The following is a 25776-nucleotide window of genomic DNA, read 5'->3' as shown; positions in this document are numbered from 1 at the left end:
ATACGTAGAGTTTACCTTTGCAGCAGTAGTCTGATGAGCAGCCACATCTCCAAGACATTTATTCATTCCATGAAGCAGTGACCGGCCATCAGAGATTTGCTTGTGCAATGCATTATAATTTTCTAATAGCCCGAGCACATATTGCCCATTCTTGTCTGCCAACATCCGATGCTCGGGAAGGACTCTGGAAGGTTTGTGTGGTAGATTTTCTATTGAACTATCACTGTAATGTGATGAACCATCAAACTCATCTTTTGGCAGTTCTTTGGCTCCTAAATTGAATGAAAGTTAGAAGTTGCAGATTAAAAGAAACATTGCAGGTTCAGAATTAGCTGAACTGTATTATTATATTTAAAATACAAATTGGGAGAAATATATGCATACAGAGAAACAAAATTATTTAGCAGCTAAAAAGATCCCTAGGCATTATTATATTCATTGCATCCCATTTGATTATCGACAATTAGAAAACTAACTATGAATAACTTTACTTCTTATAGATTTGCACTGCATGCTTTATGCCCTGAGCTATACCCAATGTCCATATGCGGAATGTGTTTTGTGGAAATCAAGGTGCCTGGAAAACATTGCCAGCAGAGGTAGTAGGGACAGGCACGGTAGATTCATTTAAGATGTATCTGGACAGATGCATTAGTAGGTAGGGAGCAGAGGGATACTGATGCTTAGGAATTGGGCGACAGGTTTAGACAATGGATTTGGATCAGTTCAGGCTTGGAGGGCCTTTTGATCAAGATAAAGGACAAGAGAGAAAATTTTGCCCCAAATTAAAAAGTTTCAGATAAGCTGATCCAATCAATACTTGGTACTGTAGCGTTTCTTTTAAGTGCTATTGAATATAGAAATGCTGTACTGTGAATGCTGAAGCAAAAGATCTATAAGTAGCAGTTAATTATCCAAACTTAAAACAAAAAAAACTAAAGAGTATTCATTGTTAATGAAAGGTGTGCAGCTGTTTGCCATTTGTCCAAAGCAAAGAATTTTTAAAACATCAGTGTTTCCACCTGCTCTTTGAACAGGTTAATTAGAAAAATAGATTAGATTAATTTTTAAAAAGTCAATGTGAAGCCAAAAGTGATAACAGACTGGGAAATAACGACTGGCAAATTAATTTACAAAGCCACACAGGACTAAAACTGGTCTTGTGAAATAAACAGTATATTGGACTCAAGAAAAGTTGGAAGTTAGCACATGTTGATTTGTTTAATTTCAAATACAACATGCAATGGCAAAAAGTATACAGAATTCCCAAAAAGGAGGCAATGGCCAAGTAGTATTATCATTAGACCCAAATAATGCTCTGAGGATCAGGGTTCGAATCTTGCCATGGTGAAATTTGAATTTAGGAAATACCTGGAATTAAAGGGTCTAATGATGACCATGAATCCACTGATGATTCCTGGGGGAAAACCCACCTGGTTCACTAATGTCCTTTAGAGAAGGAAATCTGCTATCTTACATGTGACACCAAACCCACAGCAATGTTGTTGATTTGCAACTGCTCTTTGGGCAATTAGAGATGGATAATAAATGCTGGCTTAGCCAGTGATGTCCTCATCTCATGAATGAATAAAAACAAAACTGTGAATTTTGTCCATTGGCAGTATTAAAGAAATCCACTGTCACAATTTCATCCCTGGAAGTCTTATATGAAAATTAAAGACATCACCTCTTGTACATGGTACGTACTTGAGATTCTGAACATTGACCCATCTGCAACAGTGACATCTGCAGGAATGTTGGCAGAGTTTGGTGATACTGGAAATTCATGAGACTGGAAATTTCCTCTTTCATCTTCAGCAGAAACAGACACGTCAGCTTCAGAATCTATTAAGTGTTCGCACAAAAAAGCAAGGACAGCATGAAGGCAGCATCAATGGAAAAATCTAAAGGATTAGAAATCTTAAAATGAATTAATATATAATGTTTAATACAGCATACAAAGGTTCAATTGCATCATTCTGTGTGGGTAACTAAATTACAAACTCTATTTCTACTTAAATAGTCAAACCCCAAAATTAAATACATGTTTTAAATTCAGGGAAACAAATACAACAGACTTTAAAAGGGATAAAGAATTCAGAAATTAAAGTTCAATTTAAATTAGCTGCTGTTTACATTATATGTTACTGCTAAGAAAATATTTTTCAACTGAAGTCAAATGAGAACATGGTGAATGTTTCCATTGAGGGTGACTGGATGGCATGATCTTGGGAAGGATGCATTTTGCTGACAGTGCCCGAACAACAGGCTGGCAGCTCAGCAGCATCACTGTTAGTGCTGGCCATTGCCAAAAGCTGTATCAGCTGATGCCAGGTATCCTTGAAGACAGGTGAATTTTTTTTTTGAAGAAATTGGAGCCAGACGACAGTGTTTGGAGCAATCCCTCCTTGGACCTTGGAGCTCTAATCAAATAAGCCTCCCACCCTTCCCTGTAGTGGGAAGTTGCAACATGGCTTGCCTCTTGATCCCTTTCACCATCTGTCCTCCTGCCTTCGCATTGATCACCAAAAAAGTGAGAAAAATACATATTAACGTTTCTGATTTTGGAACTTCACTTAGTTGAGAATTTATTTGAGGAATTTCAAAACAGCAAACATTTTAAAAGACAATAACGGGGTAAATGTGTTTACATTTTCACAACCTTATTGCACATCAACATACAACGTAAAAATTTCAGGGAGAAAGTGAGGACTGCAGATCCTGAAGAAACAGAGTCGAAAAGTGTGGTGCTGGAAAAGCTCAGTCGGTCAGGCAGCAACTGAGGAGTAGGAGAGTTGATGTTTCAAGCACAAGCCCTTCATTAGGAATTACAGGTTGTTTTGCTACAACGTGTATTCTGTTAATGCAAATTTGCTGTAACATGATTGAAGAATGTTTCTAAAGCAAGAACCTTTAAAATTTGAATTGGTTCTAACACTATTACATCGCCAACACAAAGCACTGTTTCAGAAGCGTGAGTTTTCTATAATGAGGGGTTGCACAAGAACACAACCTTTGCATTATAGAAGAACTACCTGTAGATTAATGACTTTGATATACTAAACAAACATCTCAGACACAGTATTCAAATCACACCATGACAAACTGTAAAACTAAGTTTAATACACCGCAATTGTTTCTTGGGACTGAATAATGACTTCAAAAAAACCCAGTAAAACTTCTTATAAAATCAACTGGATCAAAGTGTTCTTAATAGAGGCAACATCATATTTTTAGCCAATCTAGCTACTACCAAAACCCAGTCTTATGATGTATTGTGGAATCTCAATGCTCAATGAAATATGTATGGGCAGTAGCATGGCTACTGTTCAAGAGCAAATAAGAAGCATGTTTTAAATATTTTTGATAGCACAAATGGAATACTATTTGTCTAATATGAACTTACATCTGTGCTCCTGACGCCAATTGTAATTTGTTCACGAGGTACAGTGCTTGTAAAAGTCAAAAGCTACTTTGAACATGCTTACATAAGGAAATGCAGTCAAATTATTTACCTTGAAATAAACGTCTGTTCCTATTAGATCTTTGCTCTCTTGTCAAGAGATAGTTTATATTAATTGTGGAAGGACTGCCTTCAGGTTTGTATTGTCCTTGTTGAAGTTGTTCTTCAAGCTTCTGACGTAAACAGTTGTTGGTCTGAATACTTTTCTCCAACTGAATCCGTAGGCAGTGGATTTCTGTCAAGAGTTCATTTAGATCAATAGATCCTTGAAAATATTTCACGGATTCATGGCTCATCTGTTGTGGAGATTCTGCAAGATTGCAAAACAAAATTATAATTGGTATTTGTTTTTACGTCCAAGTCTTTTGCATGCTGAATACTGAAAGGTGCACAAATAAGTGTGAATCTGGTGAATGAAAGGTAAACATTGTTTCAATTTCTTCTCTTAATATAAGACACTTCAGTACAAATACTCTTTCACTTTCACAGTCTCAATGTGATGCAAGGTTTAGTAGTAAGAGGGGACAAGATGATTAAGTGCCAACTTTACTGCATGAAGAGATCGTCATAGGTTCTAGTTTATGCTATAAAATACATTCAACATCATTTCCAGTCTAATTATACACAAAAGGGAGCTCACAATCTGACGTCAATTAAACATTCCAGTGCTAGACAGACAAACAATAACCTAGAGTCCAGTCTCTGGTAAAGAGTAATATTAACACAGAAGGCAGGCTTTGGCTAAAATGATACTTACATACAAACAATATCATATTCAGGAACTGTTCAATAAGAGGCTAACAGTTCAACAGATGTGACTTTTTTGCAATTAAATATATAAAAAGGGTCAAAATGGTTTCCTTTTACAGTTGCAACTTCATTAAATAAAACATGCTGGATGATAATAAGCAGGCATTAAGCCAAAAACCCAGAAAATAAAAACAAAATGAACTGGATCTCTAAAATTTTTTTTTCTAGTCTTAAGTGTTTGACCCATAGTGCAGGGTGGTACAGTTTTAGTGCCATTTATAAGGTTAGGTTTAAACATACAAAGGGTTGGTGCTAGGTCCCTGCTCAGTGCATAGAAAAAAAAAAGAATGGTACAGCACAGGAACAAGCCCTTCAGCCCACCATATCTGTACTGACCACACTGCCATTCTAAACTAATCCCACCCACCTGCACATGGTCTGTATCCCTCCAAGTCTCTGTTCTTGTATCTGTCTAAATGCCTCTTAAAATGTTGCTGTTGCATCTGTTCCTATCACCTCCTTTGGCAGCATGTTCCAGTCATCTACCACCCTCTGTGCAGAACATTACTTTCCAAAACCAAAACTTCACTCTTACAAATAGGTGTAGTAGTCCTAACTAAAACATTGGCAACTGTCCAATAGGAAAATATCAAATAATCTAACTAAAACATCAGGCAGAATCTTCTGCTTTCCCCATGGCAAATTAGTGATGTGGGAAGCATTTGGGAGGGTCCCCTTGACCTCCACTTAAGTCCTTGGTAGAAATGCAAGTGGACAGCCTTATCCTGCCACAATCAGTGCTAACCCTGCAGTGGGTTTGGGGCTCAGTTTCTTCTACACAGATCTTTCTGGGCTGGGAATAAGCAATGATTATTGATGTCATAATAGCATCAATGATTGCCTCCCCAATGGCACTGCCATTCAGTACAGGAGGCAGTCTCTGATTTGTCAGAAGTTCGCAGTGGGTAGAAGTTCCATACCCAGGGTCCTTGATCTTACGGAGGCTTGATGCTGTCCTGTCAAGTGCTTGAGCAGAACAACATATAGTAAACATTCTTTAAATGAAGCAATGCCAGCCTACGACTGGCAGTCAATACCTTCATCATCACAAGAGTCTACACACAATCCCCTTTTCACATACTGTTTATTTAGGAGGTGTGTAGTCAAAGAACCAAGTAATAGCCATATCAGTGGCTAATGGAGGTCTTTAAGCTACTTTCAAGTTTTGTCAGTGGACTCTCAGCGACAATGTGAATCACTGTGTGGATACCACCACAACCTGAATGATCTTGACAAAAGGACTGATGGTGGGCAACTGTACACAGACCTTAACCTGTAAAACATTTAAAGGGGCTCATGGCTGCCATGGGAGATATAAATCAAGTGAGGAAGTAGTAAAAATTTAATGGCAAGTATTTCCCACAAAGCCTTACAGCCACTAGCACAAAATGTCCTAATCCTAGAGTATTTCTTTATATTTATTCTTAAGAAAAATAGACAGAAATTACATCACACAGAGTAATGCTGGTCTGAAACTTTGGTCATATTTAAAACATATAAAACAATGATTAGAATATTTCCAGATTGCAGAAAACAATGGCCTACATTTTCCATTCTCTCGATTGTCAGAGAACAGATGCACCACAGAAGATACTCGTCAGCATTTTGTGAATATCCTGGTGTATAGATATATTTGGGAATTGCCCAGGAAGTTTAAATGCTGGATGGGCAAGTCCCTTTAACTTAGAAGCCTTGGTCAATATTTCAACTCCGAATTAGAGTTAGTGACTTGGGACTGTTCTGTTCAACTTACCTTGTCAGTTGTCCAGGAAATATTAGACAGTTTAAAATCTGATCTGACACGAGTGACTCCACATCCAATCTTGGGACCCCCAGCCAGCCAACTATCTCACTAACTGCCTGACTACCTCGACACACCACTCAAATTTACTCAATAACCCATACTCATTCATTAGAAGATTGAACCTTTAAATACTTCACTGCATTACCTGTCACCTAGGATCAGTAATTCCAGAAAAAAATGGGTAGTTGCATTTGGTCAGGAAAAGCTTCTTCAGCAATAACAATGTGTGCAACATTTCTGCTGATTTGATGCGTCAGGCCTATGTAAATCACAATTAATTTTATAAGCACAAGGAAACCTCAAGTTCTTAAACTTCCTAGATGAAGCTTTATATTTTCTGTAAACAAGGAATTGAAATGAGTGGACAGGAAAGGGCAGTTTAAGTATTAGATCAACAATAATTCTATTGAGGTGGCAGAGCAGGACTGGATGGTCCACTGCTGCTCCTATTGCTTATACTCTAATGTAGCGTTAGGTTGTTGGCAGGTTGTGTTTTCACCATTAGTCAGGCTTGAACACTAAACATTTTGCTTTACATTACAACTTTCATTTAACTAATACCTTTTCAGAAATGAAAATTAATTAGAGTGAGGGGTGGTGGTGGCATGAAATAGGATGGAGAAAATTTTACAATTTTCTTCATTGCAAAAATACCTGGTTTTCCTTCCTCAAGCTGCTCATACACTCGAAGCTCCATTCTTAATGACTGTAGCAGCTGCTGGTTCTCTGTGAAGAGCTGATGCTGTAAGCGAAGTTCTTGGTGCAGCCTGCAAATAATATTAAAATAAAATTCTCACACCTCACCTTCCTTTAAATAATTTGGTTTTTTTTTTAAATCATAGGAACTTCATTCAACATCCCAAAATATTCGTCCAAGGAAATGCATCATCTCACACTTGTTCAGATTGAACTCCAGCTGCCTTTTCTTCGTCCAACTTTCCAACTAGTCTATATCCTGCTGTATCCTTTGATAAACTTCTTCACAATCAACAATTCCACCAATTTTTGTGAAGTCTGCAAACTTACTAACCAGACCACCTACATTTTCATCCAAGTTATTTGTATATATTACAAACTACAGAGGTCACAGCACTAATTCTTTTGGAACACCACTGGTCACAGACCTCCGGTCAGAAAAAACACCGGTTCACAACTACCCTCTGTCTTCTATGACCAAGTTTGGTATCCAACTTGCAAACTTTGTTACTTCCTTAGAAAATTCAATCAGGTTTGTGAGACAAGACTACCCCTGCATAAAGCCTTGCTGACTATCTCTAAAACATCCATTCTTCTCCAAATGCAAGTAAATCCTCTCCCTAGAAGCTTCTCCAATTATTTCCCGACCATGGAGGTAAGGCTTTGCAGCCTATAATTTCCTCCATTATCCTGTTGCCTTTCTTAAAGGAGGGAATAATGTTGGCTGTTCTCCAGTCTCCTTGGACCTCACTTGGGACTCAAAAGGATACAAAGATCTCGGGTCAAGGCCACAACAATTTCCTCCCTTGCTTCATTCAGTACTCTGGGATAGACCTCATCAGGTCCTGAAGACTTACTTACTTTAAATGGTTTTCAAGACACCCAACACCACCACCTTCTTAATACTAACATGCCCCAGAATATCAACATACCCCTCCCTAATGTTATCACCATTCATATCCTTCACCTTGCTGAATACTGATGTGAAGTACTCATTAAAAACCTTACCCACTTCCTCAGACTCCACAGATAAATTCCCACCTTTATCTTTGAAGGAACCCACCTTTCCCATGTTATTCTCTTGCTCCTCATATATGTACAAGATGGCTTTGGATTCTCCTTAATCCTACTTGCCAAGGAAATTTCATGGCCCCTTCAAGCCCTCCTAATTTCTAGATTAAGATCTTTTCTGTTTCCTTTATACTCTACAAAAGTTTTCTTTGATTTGTTTCCGAAACCTTACATATGCTTCCTTTTCCTTTTTGACTAACCTTTCAATATATCTGGTTATCTAAGTTTCCTGAATCTTGCCATCCTTATGTTTCATTCTCATGGGAATATGCTGGTCCTGAACAATGATCAATTGGCCTTTAAAGACTCCCATGTTAGATGTGGATTTACTCTCAAACAACCAGTCCCAATCTAATTTCTCCAGTTCCTGCATAATACTATTGTAATTAGCCTTCCCCAATTAAGCACCTTCACCTGAGGACCAGTCTTGACCTTATCCATAACTATCTTAAAACTTGCAGAATAGTGATCACTATACCCAAAGTACTCCCACACTGAAATTTTGATCATCTGGTCAGGCTAATTCCTCAGTAAAGGTCTATTACAGCCATTTCCCTATTCGGACTATCTACATATTGTTTCAAGAAACCCTCCAAGATGCACCTAGAATATTCTGACCCATCTAAGCCCTGGCACCAAGGGAGTCTCAGTCAATTCTTGAAGTTTTAAAAATACTACAATTCTGTTTTACATCTTTCTATGATCTGCTTATATATCTGTTTCCCTATCTCCCGCTGACTATCAGGAGGACGATCCCTGGATGCTGCCTGACCTGCTGCGCTTTTCCAGCAACACATCTCCGGCTCTGATCTCCAGCATCTGCAGACCTCACTTTCTCCTCCGGACGATAGTATAACACCATCCTAGTGATTACACCTTTATTATTCCGAAGTTTTGACCCAGCTGGATGAGCCCCTCAAAGAGACCCTTTCTTACGATAGCTGTGACATTCTCTTTAATCAGTAAAGCAACTTCCATCATGCTCTTATGGCCCTCTCTGTCTTGCCGGAAACATTTAAATTCCTGGAATGTTGAGCAGCCAGTCCTGACCCCCTCTCAACCCGTTTCTGTAATGTCTACAACATTGTGGTCCCATGCACAAATCCAGGCTCTAAGCTCATGTGTCTTACCTCTTCAACTCCTTGCATTAATATAAATACATTTCAGATTACCAGTCCAGTGGTGTTCAGTAACCCAGCCCTAGCTGCTTTTCCTATTAGATTTACTTGACTTGATGTTGACCTTCTCCTCAAACCCTCCTCTTGCTGATCTATAGCTATGATTCGGACCTCACCGCCACACTAGTTTAAAAACTCTCCTGAGTTGGCACTAGCAAACCTCCCTTCAAGGATATCGGTGCCCTTCTGGTTTAGATGCAACCCATCCTTCTTGTACAAGTCCCCACTGCCCAGGAGATCCCAATGATGCAGATATCTGAAGTCTTCCTTCCTACACCAGCTCTTTAGCCACACATTTAACTGTATTACCTTTCTATTTCTGGCCATCACTAGCACATGGCACAGGGAGTAAGCTCGAGATTACAACTCGAGAGATCCTGCTTTTCAACTTCCTACTCTCTAAATTCCCTTTGCAGGACCTCATCTCTGCCTATGAATCTGGATCATGAAATCAGACTGTTAACCCATCCCTTTCAGGATATCCTGTGCCACTCAGAAACTCTCTTGAGACAGAGGGGCAACACACTTTTCTGGAGTTTCACTCATTGCCACAGAAATGCTTATCTGTACCTAAACATTCCCCTATGATTACTGCTCACCTACACTATGACCCTTTTTGCTGTACAATATGGCCAATCATGGTACCACTCATATGGCTGCTGTTGCTGCTTTCCCTTAAAAGGTCACCCTTGCCAAAGGTCAGGAAGATTCTAAGGATCTTTAAAATGGTGGGTGAGACCAGTATGGGGAAGTGCTGTCCTCCATTTCTAACAGATCCAATTTTTGCTGGGTAGGAATAATGAGTGGGAGTGATGTCATACTGGAGGGAAACCCGAACTCAATATTACACTTAAATGGTGTTGCTGAGTTCAAATAGAACCCAATTTAGCTGTTGCAAAGACCTTAAACTGCACAGTAAGGGGCACAAATTTATGGAGTAGATGTAAATGCTCTTGAATGGTAAATCAGGTCTGTTTAACATTCAGATTTTTTAAATATTGTCCCCTATTTAAACTATGGAGAAAACAGACTGCAGCTGTTGTAGAAGCTGTTTGAGCACTTTCAACAGAGCTCTTTGCTGACATTTCCTATAGGGGTATACTTATCCCTAATAGATTTTGAGGTCAACTCAGGATGTATACTGAGTGAATGGCTATGGAGTTAGCATGGAAGGTATAATGTGTCACAGTGGCCAGAAATATTCCAAAACATAATTGAACTTCCAGAGAATCAGGCTAGCTAGACCATCTTAACACTCATTCACTCCAGCTCTGCTTCCCGCGTCAATGGGCTCAATTCTATTCTGCAGTGTTGTGTCCCATTCCTGGGGCAAAAATATTCCAGTGATTCAGGATACACTTGACCGAGATAGGTCCAGCAAGTTGGGAAATCTCTCAACTCAAGCTACCGTCCTTGGTCACCAAACTCCACTTGAGAGTGTAACAATTACCTGTTGATTTCGTCATGACTGGACTGCAGCTCATCTTTCAACTTCCTGCTTTCTTCATGAGCATTAGCAACCTTAGTTTGCAGTCGACTACTCTCCCGCTTGACACGTTCACACTCACTACGCAAACGTTCATTAGCTGCAGTCTTCTTTGAAAGAGATTCCTTTAGTTTCTCATTTTCCCTCTGTTTGTCTGCAAATCAAATTGAAAAAAATTAGTCTGCTGCAGCAAGAAGAGTTGTTTTCACTTCTGTGAAAGACAAGTGTTGAATCTTTAATCCAATTATTTCAAGGTGGAAACAATTGCCATTTTTCTTCCTATTTTATCTATAGCGAGCTGTTAAAAATACCCATTGTGGTCTAATGGCTTAGCATGGCTAAAGGGCTATGCAAAGGAGTCATACAACGCACATTTGTTCCCACAATTCTCTAGCTAATTCCAGTGACTCACTAAAGGCAGATAAGATCACTGACCTCCTGAAAAGGAGGAAATTTGGAGAAGGAATCACCTTTGCCTCTTGGAGAATTCAACTACAGCACTAAGGTGACACAGTGGTTAGCACAGCTGCCTCACAGCGCCACAGACCCAGCTTCAATTCCCACCTCGGGCAACTGTCTGTGTGGAGTTTGCAATTCTCCCAGTGTCTGCATGGTTTTCCTCTGGGTGTTCCGGTTTCCTCCTACAGTCCAAAGATGTGCAGGTTAGGTGAATTGGCCATGCTAAACTGCCCGTAGCGTTAGGTGAAGGGGTGAATGTAGGGGAATGGGTCTGGGTGGGTTGCTCTTCGGAGGGTCGGTGTGGACTTGTTGGGCCGAAGGGCCTGTTTCTACACTAAGTAATCTAATCTAACCTAGAAGAAACTTGCAAATAGGTCAGCTACCTTTTCTTCTGGAAAATGAAACACATGCAACTTTATTCATGCTCTCTTTCTAAAATCTAAGAGATATAATTCTCTCTATCTCTCAGAGAAAAGACATTACACTTGTATCTTACTATGACAACACTGGCATGATGCTGATAATCCTAGATTTTCTCTTGTTAACCATCATCTTCCAGATGATTCAACGTTCATACGAAAGTTAGTGGACTATTACACAAAGTGGGATGAAGACAGAAAAATTCAAAGCACAGCATCAATTTAAAACTTGAGTTTCTTTGTTGTAATTATATGATTCATTTCATCTTCCCCGGTTCATAATGCTTCATTCTAATCTTTACACATTAACTTTTTAAAATGTGGGCGCAGATGAGAATTAAGTTATCAGAAATATGAGTAGGTCGTAAAGAGATATTTGGATTTAAGAAAAGGTGTAAATGTTGAAGGCAATTACGATAATAAATTTGGCATTCTCTGCTTACTTTTAACAACACATCCCACAAGTAGGAAGTAATTCAATGCAAATGCATAACAATGAGTCAACAATAGCAATAATTAGGAACAGAGAGTCAGAACCAATTTTTTGCTACTACAGGAGCATCATTGGTCTGAAAGGTTAACTCAGTTTCTCTCTACAGATACTGAGTATTTCTGGCAATTTGAGCTTTTAGTTCAGCTTCCAAACATCTGCAGCAGTTTGCTTCTGTTGAGGTTCAAGAGAAATTCTGGTTCAAAATGCTGAAGAAATGTGTCATGGCAAATCAGGAAAAAAACTATTTCCACCATTTTTACATCCTCTAGTTATCAACTAACTTGAAAAATGATCAAAAAAAGGACAAAGGAAGAAATTAGAATTAAGAAAAAGACAAACTTTGTAACAACATGGACTACTATTTAAGACAGAACAGTCGAAGGAACTTTTAAAAAACATAGTGGATTCACATTTGAAAAGTAAACGTTTAGAAGAGTCTAACAAAATGGGAGAATGATGTGCTGAATGGACAGATCTTTTAGAAACTGAACATTTGTACAATGGGGAAATCTAAATGAATCTAATGATTCTATTCAATTATTTTATTACTTACAGCTGATTGAACAAATAGTTAGTGTATGGTAATTTCCTGCATATGGATGATTTTTATTTATACGTACAGGTTGAATGAATGAAGCTTACTACTTTGTTGATTAGTCATACAAATTGTTGCTCCTATTGATTCATCTTGTTTTGTATCACAATAGTTTGGTCAACAAACATAGGAACATCTACTAATTCTGGAATTTTTCAGCTTTTTTTGTCAGAAATTCTAGCATTTACTGACGAATGTCTTCTTATGTACCCAAAACTGGCAGTTTCCACTGTATTTCAAATCTAATACAGCAATTGTTGAAATGCCAGAGTTCTGACAGATACTCTGGGAATAAGATTTTATGAAAATAATGTCTAGACCTTAGATTTGAAAACTTTTTTAAAAACAATTCTGGACAGAATCACTTAAATAAATCACATGTGTAAGCAAGTTATTTTGAATGCAAACAGACTGTTGGCTTTTACTGCAATGGGCTCAGAGGTTACACAGAAGTGAAATCACATGGAGCACTGTGTATAGTTTTGGTCTTCTTAAGTTACATTTGCATCAGAAGCAGTTAAGAGAAATTTCACAAAGACAATTAATTATCTTTGACGAAAGATTGAACATATTGAACACTTTTCTGATGAGGTAATAGAAAGACTCAACAAGATTAACACTGTTAATGTGGTATACATATATATCCAGGTCTGATGCAGTGCTACACAATGGATTCGTAAAGAAAGTTATAGATTATGCTATAAAAGGGACAGTAACAATGTGGGAACAAAATTGCCTGAGTGATAGAAAACAAAGAATAACGGTGAATAGATATTTTTTGGGCGAGAAGCAATAGAATTTCCCAGGTGTTAGGACTCTTGAAATAACAGGTATATATTAATGATCTGGATCTGGTGGTGTAGGGGCCAATGTCAAAGTTTGCAGATGACATGAAACTTGGAAGAATTGTAAGCTGTATGGAGGACAGTGCAGAACTCCAAAATGACATTGAAAAGCTAGTGGAGAGCACAGATAGGCAGCTGATGAGGTTCAATACAGAGAGATGTGAAGCGTCACAATTTGACAGGAAGAACACAAATTCAACATAAAGGGTACAATTCTAAAGGGGTGCAGGAGCAGAGGGACATGGTGTATATGAGAATAGATTATTAAAGTTTGCAAGATAGGTGGAGAGAGCAGCTAATAATATATATAGTGCCCTTGGTTCTATTAAATAGGGACACAGAGCACAAGAGCAAGAAGGTGATGCTAAACTTGACAGATCCCAGCTGGAGGTGTGTGTACAGTTGTGGGCACTACATCATGGGAAAAATGTAAATGTGGTGGAAAGAGTGCAGAAGCAATTTCTCTACCTACCTCAACACTGTCCTATCCCCTCTAGTCCAGGAACTCCCCACATAAGCTCGAGACACCACCCACGCCCTCCACCTCCTCCAAGACTTCCGTTTCCCCGGCCCCCAATGCCTCATCTTCACCATGGATATCCAATCCCTCTACACCTCGTTCCGCCATGCTCAGGGCCTCCAAGCCCTCTATTTCTTCCTCTCCCGACATTCCCAACAAGTATCCTTCCACCGAAACTCATTTGTTTGGCTGAACTGGTCTTCACCCTTAATTTCTCCTTCGAATCCTCCCACTTCCTCCAGACCAAAGTGGTAGCCATAGGCACCCGTATGGGCCCCAGCTATGTCTGTCTCTTTGTTGGCTACGTAGAACAGTCCATCTTCTGTAGTTACACCGGCACCACTCCCCACCTCTTCCTCCGCTACATTGATGACTGCATTGGCGCCACCTCGTGCTCCCGCGAGGAGGTTGAGCAATTCATCAACACATTCCACCCCGACCTTAAATTCACCTGGACCATCTCTGACACCTCCCTCCCCTTCCTGGACCTCTCCATTTCCATCAGTGACGACCGACTTGACACTGACATCTTCTACAAACCCACCGACTCCCACAGCTACCTGGATTACACCTCTTCCCACCCTACCTCCTGCAAAGCACACAATCTGCAGGCAGTCAATCCATGTGACATTTTATAAATTCCTACCTTGGAAAGAGAACCAGTCTGACTCAAGATTGGGATACAGACAGACTCTAATGCATTGTCTGAGCTGAGATGTCAACTTTTTTTTTAAATAAAACCTTAAGTTATCTCAAGAATCTGATCTGAAAATCTGGGATTGACATATTAATGAACTAAAACCTGCAATCCATTCTAAAAGGTGAATGACTTAACAGCAATTTAGGTTTGTTCAATATGTCATATCAGTTGCATGCAGGACACTGATCTTTTGCAGTAAATTCTGTGTCTCATGATCGAGCTCCACAGCTACCTGATGAAGGTGCAGCATTCCGAAAGCTAGTACTTCTAAATAAACCTGTTGGACTATAACCTGGTGTTGTGTAGTCTCCAAGGGCACCTTCGACTGCCTCATGGAAAAGGAATCCTTTTCTTTTAGTGACAAAGACATTCAGAATCTGTACCCAATTGTAGAGATGAAGCATATATATTCCCCTTAAACAATTTAGGCTTTCCCATGTCTTGTAGGTCGTGGGCAGCTCATTGGGGTCACTCACTCACCTGAATACTTACATTCGAGGCAATTTCTTGCCATAAACAATTTCATCTAATTTGGATGTCTGGACATGGGAGATTTGAAAAATGGCCAACTCACGAGAGGTATAAGGATCGCATTCAGGGCTGAGATCATAACTCTAAGAAGGAGATTCATTACGTTCAGCGTAGTGTCATTGCCCACCCCTATTCACCTATTGTACTCTATGCTACTTTCTCCCCACCCCCATTCCCCTCTCATTTATCTCTTCACTCTGCAGGCACCCTGCCTCTATTCCTGCTTTTGCCCGAAACATCAATTTTCCTGCACCTCGGATGCTGCCTGACCTGCTGTGCTTTACCAGCACCACTCTAATCTAGACCCCCGCAGAAGCAAATTGGTTGAATGAAAAAATTTAGTTATGAGAATAGATTTTAAAGTTAGTACTGTGTTCCTTGCAGAGAAGGCCGAGAGGAGATTTGATAGTGGTTTTTTTTAATCATGAGTGGGCTGGATAGAGTAGAACGGGACAAGCTGTTCCCACTTATACATGTAACAAGAACAAGAGAGCATAGATTTAAGGGGACGTGCAAAAGAAGCAAGGGTAATGTGAGAGAATCTTTTCTTCCTACACAGTAACAAGTTAGGTACAGTATGGAATGCATTGCCTGAAAATGTGATAGGGGAAGGTTCAACTCAGGCATTCATGAGGGCATTGGGTGATTATTGGTATAGAAATAGTGGGCAAGCATATGGAAGCAAGGGGAATGAGAAGCGAGACCGGCACCAGGCAATGATATTCATTTGAAGAGCTGGTGCAGGCATGATAGTCAAATGGCTTCCTTCTGCACCGTAACATTCTATGGTAGTTTTGAAAAATATTTATTATAGTGTAGAATGTTATTGAAACATGTAAGGTTCTGAAGGGATATGGCAGATTGGATAGGAAGGTTGCTTCTCCTTCTGGATGAGTCTAGAACTAAAAGGCACCATCTAAAAATAAACAACCTCCTATTTAAGAGGGGTATGAGGAGGAATGTTTTCTCTCAGATGGCTGAGGGGCTTCAGAATTGTGCTGTGCACACAGCTATGAAGGCTGGGTCACTGAATATAATCAAGCATGAATTATAGACAATGTTTTGAGCAACAAACCAAATTTATGGTTGTGGAAAAGGGCAAACAGTAAAGTGGATTCAAGGCTATAGTCAAAGGAGACATTACAATCGGTAAATGTTGGAGCAAGCTTGAGGGGGCGAATGCCCCATTCCTACTCTTTTTCCCTTACGAGCTTAATATCGATAGCCATACATACCTCTGGTGCTTCGTGTCAGCTGCTCTTTTAAAGATTTGTTTTGTTCCTTCAGGTAATGAATCTGATCTGTCAGGTGACTGTGTTCCTCTGCCCCATTGATGAAAATATTTGTGGATGCTTAAGAGATAAGCACAGTTTTATAAGTATTCACAACGTTTTGTGTAATACAAATAGCACACATGCAAATAGGTATTAAATCTCAATTTAAAAATACAGTACTCTTCCATATAGGGAGAAAAGGACAAAAAATAAACTTCAATATTATCAAACGTATTTTTCAAATTCACACTTCTAACACTATCAGCTTGTTATTTTGGTACATACATCAATTTGCAGGGAGTTCTCTGATGAAGTGCCACATTAACGACAAAATAAATCTGAGATGGTGTAAGCCTATTTCAAACATGGTCATTGCAATCAGCTAGGAATGAAAAGATTGACCTCCATACTATCTTCGAAACTATTTTTCACCTGCTGTCCATGTTTAGAATTGGTTTTCTTTCGGCTGCTAACAACATTAGTCAAATGCAGACTAAAGCTGTTGATCTCAGATTAGTAGAAGTCTCACTGCTCACCTGGATCATATTCAGCTTCAGCAAGTCGACGTTCAAGTTGTTGTCTTAATCTGTCATTATTTTTAATAGATTCATCCAAGCGCTGCCTTAAACTTCGTATTTCATGAAGGTGTTCTGCTAATATGTCTAAGCACAAAAATAATGGGAGTTAGTACCAACTATACTCGCATCACTCCCACTGAAATAAATGGAGAATCATAAGTGAAAAGATAACAACTCATGGAAGTACCAAAGTTATTCCCTTACATTATCACCTCCATAGAACAAGTTTACTTCAGTCATACGATCATTCCTACACAAAAGCCTGTACAGCATTCACCATCTGTAAACACTAGATGGGACCTGGAGAGGAGAATCCCTCAACCATACTTATTTCATAACATTCATAGCAAGTAACTACATCAAACAATTAAGTTCATGCCACTTCACCATTCCAGTCATTCATGAAAACAAATGAAAAATGATACTCTAATACTTGCACAGAGGGGCTTTATTGCACAGAGACACACATTAAAAATGTTTTGGTTTAAGCTTTTTTAAAATTACGTAGTTTAAGACAATTATAGCACCCTATTGTGAAAATGTATGCTGGTATGTAAAAAGTCATAAATTCACAAGAACTGCCTAGTGAGAGGGAGCAGTCCAAAACAATATGGCATGGAAAACAAAACTGGTTTTCAGAATTGCAAAACAATTATCTCAGATTTGTACTGCACAAATTTGTACAGTTGATCTTTTGACCTCTCATTTTTACAACTGGGTTCCTACTGATGGACAACTCAAACTCCTTACTGAATGCAAGTATTTGTTCACATAAGTAAAAATTTTTATTTTCATAAGGCATTAGTTGAAACAATTTTGACGTATTAAATGCTTCTGTATCAGGGAATGTTTGCTTCCCTCATTAATGATATTTTAATAAACTGATTATTTTATGTCAATGTGCCTCCTGAATTAAGTTACAAATAGATGAGTTGGCATAGACAGAAGGAAAAAAGTATGGGTAGGATATGTTAACACTGATTTGGCACAGAGGCTATAAAATGCCCAAGACAGATGGTCATAGGACAGATATTAGGGGCAGACACAAGGAGATAAGTTGGTTTAGATGGGGTATGCAGATAGGCTTTCCACCCATTCTGCCTCAGGAACCAGTAGCATCCTCTGGTCTTCCTGTACAATCTAGTTTGCCTCCCAAACCACCATGCAAAGCTGGGCGAAGAAAGGTTGGTACAGGCAACCATTTTAAAAGGTCAGATGTTTTGGAACCAGGATTTCTCCCATTTTGCATGTCTGACCATCATCAGAAATGTAGTGCTTTAAGAAAGGTGGTAAGGAAAAGCCAGGAAACTCTAGACTGGTGAGCCTGACATCAGTGGTAGGCAAGTTGTTGGAGGGAATCCTGAGGAACAGGATTTACATGTATTTGTTGGGGCAAGAACTGATCAGGGATAGTCAACATGGCTTTGTGCGTGCGGAATCATGTCTCACAAACTTGATTCAATTTTTTGAAGTAACAAAGAGGATTGAAAAGGGCAGAGCTGTAGATGTGATCTATATGAACATCAGTAAGGCCTTCAATAAGGTTCCTCATGGTGGACTGGTTAGCAAGGTTAGATCTTATGGAACACAGGGAGAACGAGCCATTTGGATACAGAACTGGCTCAAAAGGTAGAAGAGTAGATGTGATCTATATGAACTTCAGTAAGGCCTTCAATAAGGTTCCTCATGGTGGACTGGTTAGCAAGGTTAGATCTTATGGAACACAGGGATAACTAGCCATTTGGATACAGAACTGGCTCAAAAGGTAGAAGAGTGGTTATGGAGGTTTGCCTGTCAGACTGGAGGCCTGTGACCAGTGGTGAGCCACAAGGATTGGTGCTGGGTCCACAGCTTTTTGTCATTTATATAAATGATTTGGATATGAACATAGGAGGCATAGTTAGTAAGTTTGCAAATCATGCCAAAATTGGAGGTGTGGTGGACAGCAAAGAAGTGTACAATTAGGTGGGCCAATGGGCTGAGGGGCAAATGGAGTTTAATTTAGATAAATGTGAAGTGTTGCATTTTGGAAAGACAGATCAGAGCAGGACTTAATGGTAAGGGTCCTGGGGAGTGTTGCTGAACAGACCTTGGAGTGCAGGTTCATAGTTCCTTGGAAGTGGAGTCTCAAGTAGATAGGATAGTGAAGGTGGCGTTTCGTATACTTCTCTTATTGGTGAGAGTATTGAGTAAATATTGCGGCTGTACAGGACATTGGTTAGGCCACTTTTGGAATATCATGTGCAATTCTGGTCTGTCTCCTACAGGAAGGATGTTGTTAAACTTGAAAGGGTTCAGAAAAGACTTACAAGGAAGTTGCCAGTTGGATTTGAGCTATAGGAGGTTTTCCCTGGAGCATCGGAAGCTAAGGGGTGACCTTATAGAGGTTGATAAGATCATGAGAGGCAATGGTTAGGGTAAGTAGACAAGGTCTTTCCCTGCGGTGGAGGAGTCCAGAACTAGAGAGCATGGGTTTAGGGTGAGAGGGGAAAAGTTTAAAAGGGACCTAAGGGGCAACTTCTTCCACACACAGGGTGCTGCGTGTATGGAATGAGCTGCCAGAGGCAGTGGTGGAGGCAGGTACAATTACTGTGCCTAGGTTATCAGGTTGGCATGGACGAGGTGGACAAAGGGTGTGTGTGTGTGTGTGTGTGTGGTGGATGGCCAACAATGCATTCCTGGCTTTATGTTCATCTCAGGTGCAATTCTGCCCTTAAATTTATTATCCCTCTTAAGAGGCAGTGCCATACCAATTCAGGATTTTTAAAATACTTTCTATTCAGATTTCCAACATTGGTATTTTGCCTCTGTACTGGCAGAGAGACTGATGTTAGTGTCTTTGGCCCTTAATACAAGCCATGCTCCATTGGTAGAGACATCACCTCTTTCCCCCACATGGCCCTAGCTTGATTCCTCTCTCAGGCTAAACAGGACCATTTGCAATCTTTTTATTCTGTTTGATCTTAAACAGAGTTGAAGATTCCACATTCCTTTCTTCACAGAGTTTCTTCATTATGATGTGGAGGAGCCGGTGTTGGACTGGGGTGGAGAAAGTTAAAAACCACACAACACCAGGTTATAATCCAACAGGTTCATTTAGAAGCACTAGCTTTCACAGCACTTCTCCTTCATCAGGTAACTGTGGAACAGGATCATAAGACACAGAACTTATAGCAAAAGATTAGTGTCATGCAACTGAAAAGGTTTGTTCAATACATCATTTCAGTCGCATGACACTGTAATCTTTCGCTATAAATTCTGTGTCTTATGATCCTGTCCCACAGCTACCTGATTAAGGAGTAGTGCTTCAAAAGTTAATGCTTCCAAATAAACCTGTTGGACTATAACCTGATGCTGTGTGCTTTTTAACAGAGTTTATTATAAGCTGGCTTGAGATACTCCTTTACTTTTTAATGGTCCTCAACCCTCAAATTTCATATAGCAAAATTTAGGAATAGGCACATACATGATTATATGTTGCAGGCTGCAGATCAGCTGTTATCTCAGTCAAAGACAAAACAGGTTCAAAGGGCCGAATAGCTCACTCTTGTTCCCAAGTACGCAACTCCAATTTGTTTTTTTTTTAGATTACTTACAGTGTGGAAACAGGTCCTTCGGCCCCAGCTGTTATCTCAGTCAAAGACAAAACAGGTTCAAAGGGCCGAATAGCTCACTCTTGTTCCCAAGTACGCAACTCCAATTTGTCTTGAACTTCAATGCATAATTCCTGTCCTGTACAAATTCCTGCTTAACCTAGCCTTCACTGATCTATAGTTGTTCTTCATAACTCAGTGCATTAAATTTAAGGCCCTAAATTAACTTTGAATCATTTCATAACCCAGACACATCCTATGCAGCTGTCTCCTGCTCTTTATCACTGCTCTCTAACATTCACATCTCTGACTGTCAGCTTCCTTGGTCGTTTTGTTGAACTGTCTCCCTAGAACATTTGCTTCTCAGTTTCTTCAAGAACGTTCTCATAAATCAAGCTGTTTATCCCAGCTTTCAGGCACACAACTTAAGCTCTTCACTTCTGGTTCAGTCACTGGATTTCTTACAGCCATTTGAAAAAGCATATTTAAAATAATAAATTAAAATATTTGTTATTAATAATTACAAGTCGTTAATAAAAACAAATTACCCGCAGCATTTAGCAAAGGATCTTCTTTCGATTTTTTCAAAGTTGTGCTTTGCTTCTTTGTTGTTAAAGATCGATCACTGCGCTTAGGTGATTGGGCAGTTTGCTTATCAATGTTTTGCTGATTGTCTGTTAAAATGGAGCGATGCAAGCTAAGTTCTGTCTGTAGTGTCTCATTCAAATCTTCCTTGTGCACCAACTGCTCGCGAAGGATTGAGTTCTCTTTCTGGAGCTCAAGCAATCTTTGATTAAGCAAGGATGGTTGAGCACTGGTGTAGTCAACTGGCCAAACTCCAGTGGGCAACACTTCTTCTGGAACTGGGAATCCTTCCACTTTCTCTGTATTATAGAAAAACAAAGAAATCACTCCATTTTACTGGAAAAACAACTGAAGGGAATGAGAATTAGATTGAAAATTACATGGTAATTTGAAAACCAGCATTAAGAAATTGATTTGATTATCTCACTGTGGGGAACAAAATAAACTATTCAAAACAACTCCCAAAGGTATAAAATTCTGGAGTAATTAGGATTGGATTTATTCAAAAGATAATTTAGTTATACAGAAAAATTTAGTTATCAACATATAGATGAATGCAAGGGAGGTGAATTAACATGCAACTGAAGCCAGAGGTTTCACCAATGGGAGTTAATTTCAAGAGCTACTACTGAACCTTTGCATAGAATTAAAACAGCACAGAAGGAGGTGGCCATTTGGCTCATCATGTCTACTCTAACAATCTGATTGAGCCATTCATTTGTTCCATCCTCCTACCTTCTCTCCAAACCCCTGCAAATTCTTTCCAGATTACTGTCCAATATCCCCCTGAATGTTTCAAATGAACTCACCTCCACTACAAATTCACAAAGAACTAATTATACATCCATAAATAATGGGTAAAATAATATTTACGTTGAACTGTTGAAGGCCATCTGAATAAAACGGTTGATGTGGTATATATGGACTTCAGTAAGGTATTTGATAAGGTGCCCCAGGGTAGGCTATTGCACAAAATACGAAGGCAAGGGATAGAGAGTGATTTAGCAGTTTTAGTCCGAAATTGGCTAGCTGAAAGACGACAGAGGGTGGTGATTGATGGGAAATGTTCATCCTGGAGTTCAGATACGAGTCATGTACCACAAGGATCTATTTTGGGTTCACTGCTGTTTGTCATTTTTATAAATGACCTAGATGAGGGCGTAGAAGGATGGGTTAGTAAATTTGCGGATGACACTAATGTCAGTGGAGTTGTGGATAGTACTGAAGGATGTTACAGGTTACAGAGGGACATAGATGAGCTGCAGAACTGCGCTAAGAGGTGGGAAATAGTGTTTAATGCAGAAAAGTGGGAGGTGATTCACGTTGGAAGGAGCAACAGGAATAAAGAGCACTGCACCAATGGTAAGATTTTTGGCAGTGTAGATGAGCAGAGACATCTCTGTACATAGATCCCTGAAAGTTGCCACCCAGGTTGATAGGGCTGTTAAGAAGGCATATGATGTGTTCGCTTTTATTGGCAGAGGGGTTGCATTTCAGAGCCATGAGGTCATGTTGCAGGTGTAGAGAACTCTCATGTGGCTGCATTTGGAGCATTGTGTATAGTTCTGGTCACCGCATTATAGGAAGGATGAGGAAGCTTTGGAGAGGTTTAGAGGCGATTTACTAGGAGGTTGCCTAGTATGGAGGGAAGGTCTTATGAGGAAAGGCTAAAGGAATTGAAGCTGTTTTCATTAGAGAGAAGAAGGTTGAGAGGTGACTTAATTGAGACATATACGATAATCAGAGGGTTGGATAGGGGGACAGTGAGAGTCTTTTCCTCCGGCTAGCATGAGGGACATAGCTTTAAATTGAGGGGTAATAGACATAGGACAAATGATAGAGGTAGTTTCTTTATTCAGAGAGTAGTACGGGGTGTGCAACGTCCTGCCTGCAACAGTAGTAGACTCACCAACTTTAAGGGTATTTAAATGGTCATTGGATAAACATATGAATGAAAATGTGGATAGATAGGCTTCAGATTGTTTCCACAGGTTGGCACAACATAGAGAGCTGAAGGGCCTGTACTGTGCTGTAATGTTCTATGTTCTAAAATAGTTGACCTTGCTGAAGCATTTCCAACCTAATTGTAAAGATTTGCAGTTTGGAAATAAGTCACACTTCCAGATTCAACAGCTTGTCATGACATCAAATCAGAGAATAATTTAAATATACAAAACAGAGAGATACCATTTGCATTGTGCCTGCTCTCTGAACATTTTCACCTATTACAATCATTCACTATTAAAATTCTGAATTTCCTTCAGCATTTTACTAATGAAAAATGTTTGAAAATTATTGGAAACAGAACTGGAAGTATTCAGATTTTATTTCCTTGGGTTGTTAAGATAGCATGGATAGGAAAACTAAATAGTGAACAGGCCAATTAACGTATTCATTTATTTCTACACTAGCAAATATCAAAAACACAATATTCCTTATTACTAATGAGACTTTATATTTAAATACCATATACGTTTGTTTCAACTGGTCAAACAATAAAATGCAATTTGCTCTTCTAGAAGAATGCCACGTGATCTATTTTCACATGCTCCACAATGTTTAGTTCTTAAGCAAACAATTTGGCTGTCTTTTCTACCTCTAATAACACAACTTATAATTGTGAAATAAGTGAATTGTTCAGATATTTATACTGACAAACGCTCTTGAACTGAATGCTTGCACATCATTAGTATTATCGTAGCTTTCTTCCATGAAACCTCACACAATTCTAACACAGTAAAGAATATCTAGCCCCTATAGGATTTGCCTACAAGCTAATACTGCACGTTAGTCTGTAGTTTCTTGCACTGACCCAGATGTATTGCACATCACAAGTTACGTTACCATCTAGAAATAGTATAAAGTAGGCAATATCAGATGGGTTGCTCACTGTGCATCTTTCACAAGTTGTTAAAAAGACACACATTATAAAGTAGCCAGTATAATATTGCACGTTTCACGTCTGGGATTGTTAAAAAGATTGCCTTGATTATGGGCCACACCTCTACACTTAACTCTTGCACTGGCTTAAAATGTAGATTTTAAAACTAATGACAATTATATGCAATTCCACTGACAAGTCTCACGTAAAACGGAAATATAATGTGTATTAAAAATGACTAAGTTGGCTGATAACTTGATTTACTCAATATGTACGAAAGTTAAAACTGAAAATGATGCTGGGTAATCTGATTAGATTAGATTCCCTACACTGTGGAAACAGGCCCCTCGGCCTAACAAGTCCACACCGACCCTCTGAAGAGTAACCCACCCAGACCCATTTCCCTCTGACTAATGCACCTTAATACTATGGGCAATTTAGCATGGCCAATTCACCTAACGTGCACATCTTTTGACTGTGGGAGGAAACCAGAACACCCGAAGGAAACTCATGCAGACATGGGGAGAACGTGCAAACTCCATACAGACAGTCGCCGGAGGCTGGAATCAGCAGTGAGGCAGCATGCTAATCACTGAGCCACCGTGCTGCCCCTGATCTAATCTAATTTAAAACCTTTACTGAACTTAAAGTAGACCAACAACAAATGCTTGAATGGTGGTCAATGGTCTCACCACCTTCACAAAACCTCCCCAATGATAAAAATGGAAGACAGAAGAAGTGTTTAAAGTTTCATTTGAGTGCAAACATGTGAGTGAGCACAGATGCATGCAAACCTGGAACTTGCGTTGGAGCACCTGGAGATGTCAGTCTTACTTCTTTATTCCGTGGATCACTTGGCATGCTCGAGTTTTCAGTTGTTGCTAGGAGACAAAAAGTTGATACTTGAGAATATCCAGTGAAGTACCACATTAAAAACCTTGCCACAAAATCCTGACATATTCTAGATCATTTTAAACTACAGATTCAAATATGCAATATGCTCATTAAATTTACAGAATGAAACCAAAAGGAATGCGGAAGCAAAGTAGTCATTAATTTAACACTGTAGCCACGCACTCTTACAAAAGAAATAAAGTCACATATTAGTTCTAGCTTTCAACAACAAATAAATATTAACCTATAATACAGCACTCAATCTAATACTCACAGGACAGGTTGATGGACTAAACATTGAATGAGGGTGCATGCAGTTGATATAGAAGTTTATCTGTGGTTAAAATATTTGAAGAACAACTGAACTCTACTTCCAATTGAGAAACATAATTTAGAGTGATTGCAACACTTTCTTGACTTATACAAATCGCTGTACCTTTACGTTTTTGCTTAGCAGCTTTAATAACTTTCCTCCATTTCCCACGTATGACACTGCTCTGCACAACTCTACTTGTTTTACTTCTTCACAATTCATTTTCTGATCATGATTACATTATAAATATCAGTACGTGACTTTGCATTTTGAAAGTTGCTTTAACTTAAGGGAGCTTTGCTTATTTAAACGACAGTAAATTGACAATCTTCAAACTGTTTTGCATTGAAATGAAACAACTCAGGTGCTGCAACAACAAATACTGGAGCTCTTTTGAATTTCCTCCAGTCTCAACATCAAAGTATCCTAATATTACTGTCTTATTTCCATGTGAACAGTATCACTGATTAAATAACAATAAATTATGTAGCACCTTAAACTAGGATGAGAAACACAACCCTTGCTGAACTTTCAGCACTTGAAAGTCTATTGACAGCTTTCAGAATAATGCAGTATTGCTACTTCAAG

General features: G+C 39.2%; 1 protein-coding gene across 5 annotated transcripts in view; it reads right to left on the bottom strand.

Moving 5' to 3' along the window:
• Window positions 1-25776, bottom strand: part of LOC122564809 (myomegalin-like) — a 137756-nt gene that overhangs the window by 11408 nt on the left and 100572 nt on the right. For all 5 annotated transcript variants that reach the window (XM_043720086.1, XM_043720085.1, XM_043720082.1 and 2 more), the window contains 9 exons: window positions 24776-24862; window positions 21064-21399; window positions 16881-17006; window positions 16306-16422; window positions 10473-10662; window positions 6732-6844; window positions 3516-3773; window positions 1708-1845; window positions 16-272 (listed from right to left, as the gene is read on the bottom strand). In XM_043720086.1, coding sequence (XP_043576021.1) covers window positions 16-272; window positions 1708-1845; window positions 3516-3773; window positions 6732-6844; window positions 10473-10662; window positions 16306-16422; window positions 16881-17006; window positions 21064-21399; window positions 24776-24862 — 1622 coding nt within the window. The remainder of the gene's footprint in view (window positions 1-15; window positions 273-1707; window positions 1846-3515; window positions 3774-6731; window positions 6845-10472; window positions 10663-16305; window positions 16423-16880; window positions 17007-21063; window positions 21400-24775; window positions 24863-25776) is intronic.

The sequence above is a fragment of the Chiloscyllium plagiosum genome, chromosome 30, assembly GCF_004010195.1.
Source record: "Chiloscyllium plagiosum isolate BGI_BamShark_2017 chromosome 30, ASM401019v2, whole genome shotgun sequence".
Lineage (NCBI taxonomy): Eukaryota > Metazoa > Chordata > Chondrichthyes > Orectolobiformes > Hemiscylliidae > Chiloscyllium > Chiloscyllium plagiosum.
The sequence above is the reverse complement of the archived record's forward strand: the minus strand, read 5'-3'. Positions and strand labels throughout refer to the sequence as shown.